Source organism: Coffea eugenioides, chromosome 2 (genome assembly GCF_003713205.1).
Source record: "Coffea eugenioides isolate CCC68of chromosome 2, Ceug_1.0, whole genome shotgun sequence".
Lineage (NCBI taxonomy): Eukaryota > Viridiplantae > Streptophyta > Magnoliopsida > Gentianales > Rubiaceae > Coffea > Coffea eugenioides.
Window position 1 is genome coordinate 3,723,081 of NC_040036.1, and position 7,667 is coordinate 3,730,747.

Genomic DNA, 7,667 nt, shown 5'->3' on the forward strand with positions numbered 1-7,667 from the left:
GGTTTCTATTCCCCCTGAAAAAACATCCTGCATCAATGCCAAAATTCTTTGTTACAAACAAAACAGGCAAGTTAATCACGAAGCTAAAACTTAGTTGTTAACTATATATCATTTGGCATTCTTTAGAACTCGCAATCCTTTTATTCTAAAGTTGTTGAAAGCAATTAAAACTCAAAAGGGCTTTGAAAGCGATCCTTTTATTAAGTGATCATCTCATTTGGTTCAAACAAGCGTCTCGACAATGGTATTTCAAATTTCATCAAGTGATCATCTCATTTGGTTTTGAGATGAATTTAGTAAATGATTGCATATACCATAAGTTCTGTGGGAGCAAATATATTTTTCTGGTATTGTATGTTGATGATATTTTGCTTGCCGGCAACGATATTGATCTAATGCATGAAACCAAGGAATTTTTAACTAAGAATTTTGAAATGAAAGATCTTGGTGATGCATCTTTTGTGCTAGGTATAAAAATACACCGAGATCGATCTCAGGGTATTTTAGAACTATCATAAAAGAGGTATATCGAAAAGGTTCTCAAAAGTTATGGCATGCAAAATTGTAAACCAGGTGATTAGTGCATTTTGCCTGATTAGACTAGAGATAACCCCTTAAATATGGGATATGGACGAGTTTGGCTTTTCTTAGCCTTAGCACGCTTGTATTCCCTCTATTAAAGGGAAAATTGAGTCACGAACATTAGTCCCCCGTACCCGACATGATGCATTCCTTTAAAACATGTATATTTCTATTATTATTTTATCCTTTTCTTCTTCTTAGAGTCTCATATTGTTGCATAATTCGTGACATCTCCAAAGAGTCATTATTGGGCGTCACAATTAATGTGATTGGTACCGTTCAAACTTTGAAGAGAAATTTTGCCCCCCAATGCCCCCTAGGTCTAGGTTTTGCATTCATATAGTACATCTGAATGTGATAAATCTTTTGGTTAAAAATAAGAAAATCTTTGACTAAATCGCGCAACTAACCTTGGCTAGGTTGAGAGGGTGCCTTGGACCTCGTCCTTGCCTTCCCTCTCATCAAATGTGACTCCCGAACACTTCCTCTGATTTTTGTAGACTTAGGAGTCGTTTAAAAGGGTTTTTCTATAATTTTGCTCAAAAATTTATTTTTTAGGTGACTTGGTACACCTTAACTCAATACCAAGTGGCGACTCCAATTTTCATTCAAAACCCTTTTAGACTATTATTTTGGGTCGAATCGTCGCACTTTCAAGTCCCATTTAGACCCATGTTTTTCATTCATTTTTCAAATAAAAAATCTACATTTTGAACAATTTATTTATTTTTCTTGTAAAAAATGGGGCGCGACAGCTGGCGACTCCACTGGGGATCTGTTTCTGACATCGATTTTGGTGCGAAAAGGAGAGTGGTTGGTTTCGTTTGTAAATGCAACGTTCCTGCAAGAAAAGAAGAAATAATGGATTTGCCACCATCATTTGATCCGATTTGCCTTGAGAATCGTGCAAACATGAGTCTTGTGATGCTTTTGCCTCTGTTCTGCGGCGTCTAGCTTAGCCGAACTTGTAATTTTGAAACCTTTCAATTCTTGAGACTGATAAAGTACGTATTTACCACGTCACCAAATCTATGTAGCAGCTTTGTTGCATTTTACCCACTTTAATAGATTGAATCCCCTATCCTTGCACAAACCTTAGGGTTTATCATCCATTCGAATCCAATGGTGAAAGAATGATGCATGAAAATTTGTCATATGAAAATCAATGATATATGCAAGATGATTTCTTATGTTAGGCAAAGATGAACATGCAAAAGAATGCAGAGAACCACAAGCAGTCGAACGCAAATAATGGAGAGAAACCAAGAGCTTTATAAAGATACATTTTGCAAAAGAATATTTGTGAAGAAAAATACAAATTTGGCCAACGAATATCATATTCAAGACTTTGGATATATTTGCTTTGGAATTCGATATTGGCAGAAGTATCACAAACATGAGGAAAAGTCTAAATGAACCAGGTCACCAGCTGTTCCTTCTCGTGCTTGTCTGTTGAGAAAACCTGCCTTGGCGCCCTTTCGGGTTTTCACCAAGGTTGCCCCCACCCTTTTTTGTTTTTGTTTTGTCTTTTCTTTTTTTGTCTTTTCTTTTTCTTTTCTTTTTCTTTTTCTTTTTTTCGAGGCGCCCTTTCGGGTTTTCACCTAAAGAACAATGAAATATCTCGACCATGATCGACTCAGAAATATGAGTTAAAGATTTCTGGCATCAGTAAAATGCACTTCCCTTGTGAGATTAGGTGAAGGCATTATGGACATCACTTGCCAGTTGATTAACAAATTTCCTAATAGAAATACCACAAGTGACGAAAGCCAGGACTTTGGGCTTTGTAATGAGGTCAGGTGGGGTGTTTTTCAAGAAAAGTTGAGGCTTGAAAGCAAATTTTGATGCGAGGTATGAAATAACTTGAGATTGCACTATTTTGAAAACGTCTCCGATTTTGAACGAAACTGAGGAAAATTTGCCCCAGTTTGATCGGATTTTCTCTCTTTGCATTTTCTCCATTGCATTTTCCTCACTTTTGCATTTTTCTTTAAAAACTAAATTTGCCCCAGTGTGGGGTTCTCTTTTCTTTTTGATCATCTCTTTTTCAAAATAAATTTGCCCCAGTGTGGGGTTTGCAATTCTCAGGGGCTGCCAAACGAAAATTATTGTTCTGATAGCTCAAAGGGGATGACGAGGGATGAAATGTTTTGATTGGAAAGGAAGATGGCCTGGCTTTTGTTTCGCCCCTTGCATGATTTCCAAAAGAAATGTGCATAATAAAAAATAAAAACTTTTTACACATATCTGAGTTGATAGGTTGAGGGAATGTTTGTCCATCCATCTAGAACAAATGTTCCGCCCGGCAACACCTTTTGAACGACCAATGAGCCTTGCCAGTTTGAAGCGAATTCGTCTTTGGCTTCATCTTTCATTGGCAAAACTCGTTTTAACTCTTTGTCCCATTCTCCAAAGGATCGGTGGCGGACATGGGCCATGCATTGTGGTAACATTGGCCATGGCACATGACATTCAGCTGCTTTTCATCAATCAGAATCAATCGTCGGTGACGCTGCTTTAACCAATCAGCTTCGAACTTGGCAGAGAAGGAATTTTCTCAATGAAGGGATTTTCTCAATGAAGGGAGTTTTCAATGAAGGCTTTCTCAATGAAAGGATTCTTAATGAAGAGATTTTCTTAATGAAGGGGTTTTCTCAATGAAGGGGTTTTTAATGAAGGGATTTTCAATGTGCGGCTTCATCGAATTCCAGAACAGTGATATTCAAAGGGTCAAATAATTTCATCTTTGGCCATCTTAAAAGAATTAAAAAATGTGGGACAATAAGCAAACAAACATACAACAAACAAATGAACAAGCAATATGACAGACATATAAACCAACGAATAAACAAAACAACATGACAAGAACAACTTGTGTATTTTCATAAAACCTTTGATTGAAAGCGAAAACAAAAAGAAAGCAAGTGGAAATGAAATGAAAATTTAACAATATTTACATGTGCAATATTTTAGTCAAAGGTAAAGATGCTTTCATTAGCTATTTACAGATGCAGAAGTATTTTCATGAATTCGCATGAATGACAAACCCCTTTAGGTTTACCGAAACTCCTTCTGAATGGGCAGGAACTCGGCTGTCCAATTGGAAATTGATCCTTCAGGGATGTTGGAAAACTCGGCCTCTGGGAAACTGTCTTCAAATGTTGCCCCAACGAACAATTGGGTCAAACTAGTTTCGATTTCGTCAACTGGGTTAATCTCTGACGTGATCACCTCGATTGGTCGTGGAAAAGTATAATGTAATGGTGGAATATCAAAGGCCTTTTGCCTGCCTTCTTTCTCTACTCCCTTGCATTCCTTCATTTTTTTGATGTTTTTAGCGGTTGGTCGGAAACCCAAACCGAATGAATCCTTTTTCTCCACAATTTTTACTGGTTTCAGAATTCCTTGTAGATCACGTCCCAGCCCTTTGTCAAACTCATATCCTCCGCGGATCATTTCCTTAGCCATCATGACACTGGCCTTTGACAGAGCTCGTTCCTCTTTTGTTATCCAACTTACGGAGACGATATCAGCTGTGCTATGAGGGGTCACTGTGGCGTTTCGGCTACCATCTTCTTTGGACCCAGAATTAGCAATCACGAGGCAATCTTCCTCGGCAAATATAGTTATCAATTTGTCATTTACTATGAATTTCAACAATTGATGCAATGAAGAAGGCACAGCTCCGGACTTATGAATCCACGGCCTTCCAAGCAAAACATTGTAAACACTAGGAAAGTGCATAACTTGGCAGGCTATTTGAAACTGTGCGGGCCCCATCTCGACTACTAAATCCACTTCTCCTATAGGTTCTCTTTGTGCTCCATCAAAACCTCTAACTATGGTCCCTGAAGGCCTCAGGTTAATATCTTGCAACCCTAGCTTTTTCAAGGTACTCCAAGGACAGATATTAAGCGCAGATTCATTGTCAATCAACATCTTTGGCAACATTTTTCCGTTGCACCTCACAGCTATGTACAGAGCCTTGTTATGTCCAATGCCTTCTGCCGGTAATTCATCATCAGAGAAAGTGATTTGTTTTGTAAATAACACACTCCCAACTATATGTGAGAAATTAGCAACTGAAATGTCCTTAGGGATTTGAGCTTTAGTCAACACTTCGAGCAACGCATCCCTATGCATATCCGAAGAAAAGAGCAGATCCAACATGGATATTTGGGCGGGCGACTTGCTTAGCTTCTCGACTACATTATATTCGCTTCTTTGGAGCCTTTTAAGAAAATTCAAGACTTCCTTCTCAGTAATTGTTGGTTTAGCGGGCAGCTCAGGTTTATTTGTTTGAATCGGAACGGTAGCTCCAAACGGACTTGCAATCCTCCCTGATCTAGTGACCACTGACACCTCTTCTTTGGCAACTGACTTTTCTCCAATTTGTATGATAGGTTTATCGTAGTTCCATGGCACTCGCTGCAAACTTAGAACAGGCTCCTGCTCTGGGAATTCGATGACCACTGGCTCCAAAGTCTCGCTCTCAGCTAGAGTAAGATCCAAAATAAAAGACCTTTTATCCTCCTCAAATGACACATCTATTACAAATGGTTGGTCTGTGACCCCAAACACCTCAACTTCTCTTGCCAATTTTTGGACTTGCTCCTCATACTCTGCGTCGTCCAGAATGACCCCAATGATATTAGTATGTTCCGGCAAGGGGTTCCTATTTATATTCGGCCCTTGTGCCTCCCTTTTCCTGATTACAATCTCTCCGGCTTCAATCATATCTTGAATTCTATGCTTAAGAGCCTTGCAATCAACAGTTGAATGTCCGGGTGCCCCTGAATGATAAGCATAGACGGCTTGTGGGTTATACCTAGCGAATATGCCATATGGATAGGTCGGAGGGGGTGCCATACCAATTTTTTCGGCGGCCTTCAACTGGTCATACAATTGGTCTAGAGGCCTGCCTAAATCGATAAATGTACGGCTACGGGCTTGGTTGTAAGGTTCAGGAGGTTGAGGATGGCTATAAACAGGTCTATTTGGGGGAGAAAATCTTGGGTTATATGGAGGGCGAGGTCGGTTTTGGGGTGGATTTGGTTGAGAAATTTGAAAAGGGGCTAAAGGTGGGTTAGGATAGCTTGGGCGAGATCGAGGGTGATGGATATTGGTAGTATATACATGGTGCGGGTTTGAATAATAAGGGTAATGTGGTTGGTAGGTTGGATTGTGTTGGTATCGGGGTTTGGGTGAAGGGTTCTGGTTCCAGATAAAAGTTGCATCCTCCTCTTTCTTTTTAAACTGCGGCTTCTTTCCACTGCTCCCTTACCCTTGCAAAGTTTCTACTTGTGATTTTAGGGCAGAGACGTTAACAATTTTCCCGACTCTCACAAAATCATCATACTCTTCGAGTTTATTCACAATCGCAGCAAATGAACACTCGGTCATACATAAGATTTCTTCGAAGTATGGAGGATCATGCGCCTTTATGAAAGTGCGAATAATTTCATCTTCGGTCATCGGAGGCTCAACCTTGGCAGCTATCTTCCTCTATCTTTTGGCGTATGTCTTATGATCCTCAGATGGTCGCCTCTTGGTGCCTTCCAAAGTAGTTCTGGTCGGTGCTAGCTCGCAGTTATATTCGTATTGTCTGATGAAGGCGTTGGACAGATCAAGCCAAGTCTTCATCTCCTCTGGCTTTAAGTTTGAATACCAATTGAGGGCGTCTCCTTCTAGACTCTCTGGAAATAACCTTAATGGCAAGTTTTCGTCATCCACCGGTCTGCCCAACTTGTTGGCAAACAAACGCAAGTGTGTCTTAGGGTTGCCTGTACCATCATATTTATTGAATTTCGGGGTCTTGAACCCCGCGGGCAGCTGTACATTTGGAAATAGGTACAGATCATTGTAGTCTAACACCCCTTGTTTGCTTAAACCTTGGCTTTTCCTGATGAACTCATCGAAACGATCCAACCGCTTAAGTAACTTCATATCAACTGGGGCAGACGACTCTCCCATTTCTGGCTTGGTTTGAACAGTGTGCTCTGGCACAACAGGCTCTGCGGTAGTCTGATAAAAAGCTTGTGGATCCAGAGGCATGTTTGTACCACCTTGAGGCTGAAATCCTTGCTCATAGGGAGGATAGAACGGAGGATTTTGAGTATAAGTATACTGCGGGTTGAAAACTCCTTCAAAAGTGGTTTGAATTGGAGGAATGACAAATGGTTCGGATTCCGGTTGTTTGACGGGCGCAGACTCGGGCTGCACTCCGCTACTAATGAGCTCGTCGATCAACTTCTTTTGGGCGGCCATCTCAGATGCCATTTCCCCAAATTTGGTGAGTAATTCAGCCAACTGAACCCCGGGACTTGTGGCTTCCGGCTGGGTAGTTGCAACAGTTCTATCAGACGATTCTGGCTGAGTACTCATGTCTACACGATTCCTTTGGGCTTTACTTCGGGATCGCATAATAATGGAGCTTTTTCGAGAAGCTATTTTGAAACTTTACCTGAGGATGCAAAAGACATCTTTAGATAAACCAATCGTTACTAGATTTCTGCAACTGATTCAAAGGAGAAAAAGAAAAAGACATGAGTTAGTGATTATTCAAACAATTCAGATGCATGTCCTATGGGGGGGACCCTTTTTGTGCCAAGGGTAGGCCTAGCATGATGCAAGCCTTCGGGGTAAAATCTCATTTCCAAACCTGTAAGTGAATTTAGAACTTTGAAATGGAAAGCTTCTCATAAAATGTGGAAGAGTTCAATCTTTCTTTACAACCTCGTCAATGGTCTTAGTAACCATGTTTACAAAATCCCTATGTCTCAAGAGACTTGTACTTTGTGATTCTCTAGATCTCCCTAAACTGAGCTTACGAGCTCCTTCCCTAATTCTATCAAGGGCGTCTATGACTTTCTCTAGTTTCTCATTCTTCTTCTTCTCCCTCCTCAACTGCACTTGGGTATCTTCTAAAACTTTGTTGGCCATTATAAGTTGGGTTTGAGATTCCTCTAATTCTTTCCTTAGCTTCTCCATTTGTTTTTCGGGATTGGCTGATGCTGATTGTTGCCTTGCCCTATCATGTTCCACCCTTTATTTGATCCATTCATTGTACCCAAGCATAACTGCAG

The 7,667-nt window shown here is 40.4% G+C and overlaps 1 protein-coding gene across 1 annotated transcript; it reads right to left on the reverse strand.

The window, feature by feature from the left end:
- Positions 1 to 3,639: 3,639 nt before the first annotated feature.
- LOC113763356 lies at positions 3,640 to 5,451 on the reverse strand. Its single transcript, XM_027307127.1, has 2 exons — positions 4,102 to 5,451; positions 3,640 to 3,897 (listed from the first exon to the last, which is right to left on the reverse strand). The coding sequence occupies exons 1-2, from the start codon at positions 5,449 to 5,451 to the stop codon at positions 3,640 to 3,642; spliced, it is 1,608 nt and encodes a 535-aa protein (XP_027162928.1).
- Positions 5,452 to 7,667: the final 2,216 nt, after the last annotated feature.

Excerpts from the sequence above, each read along its gene's own strand:
- LOC113763356 (XM_027307127.1), bottom strand. The coding sequence starts at position 5,451 with ATGGCACCCCCTCCGACCTATCCATATGGCATATTCGCTAGGTATAAC. Across the intron at positions 3,898-4,101 it reads GCACAGCTGATATCGTCTCC|GAATGCAAGGGAGTAGAGAA; the intron begins GTAAGTTGGATA and ends AAAAAAATGAAG.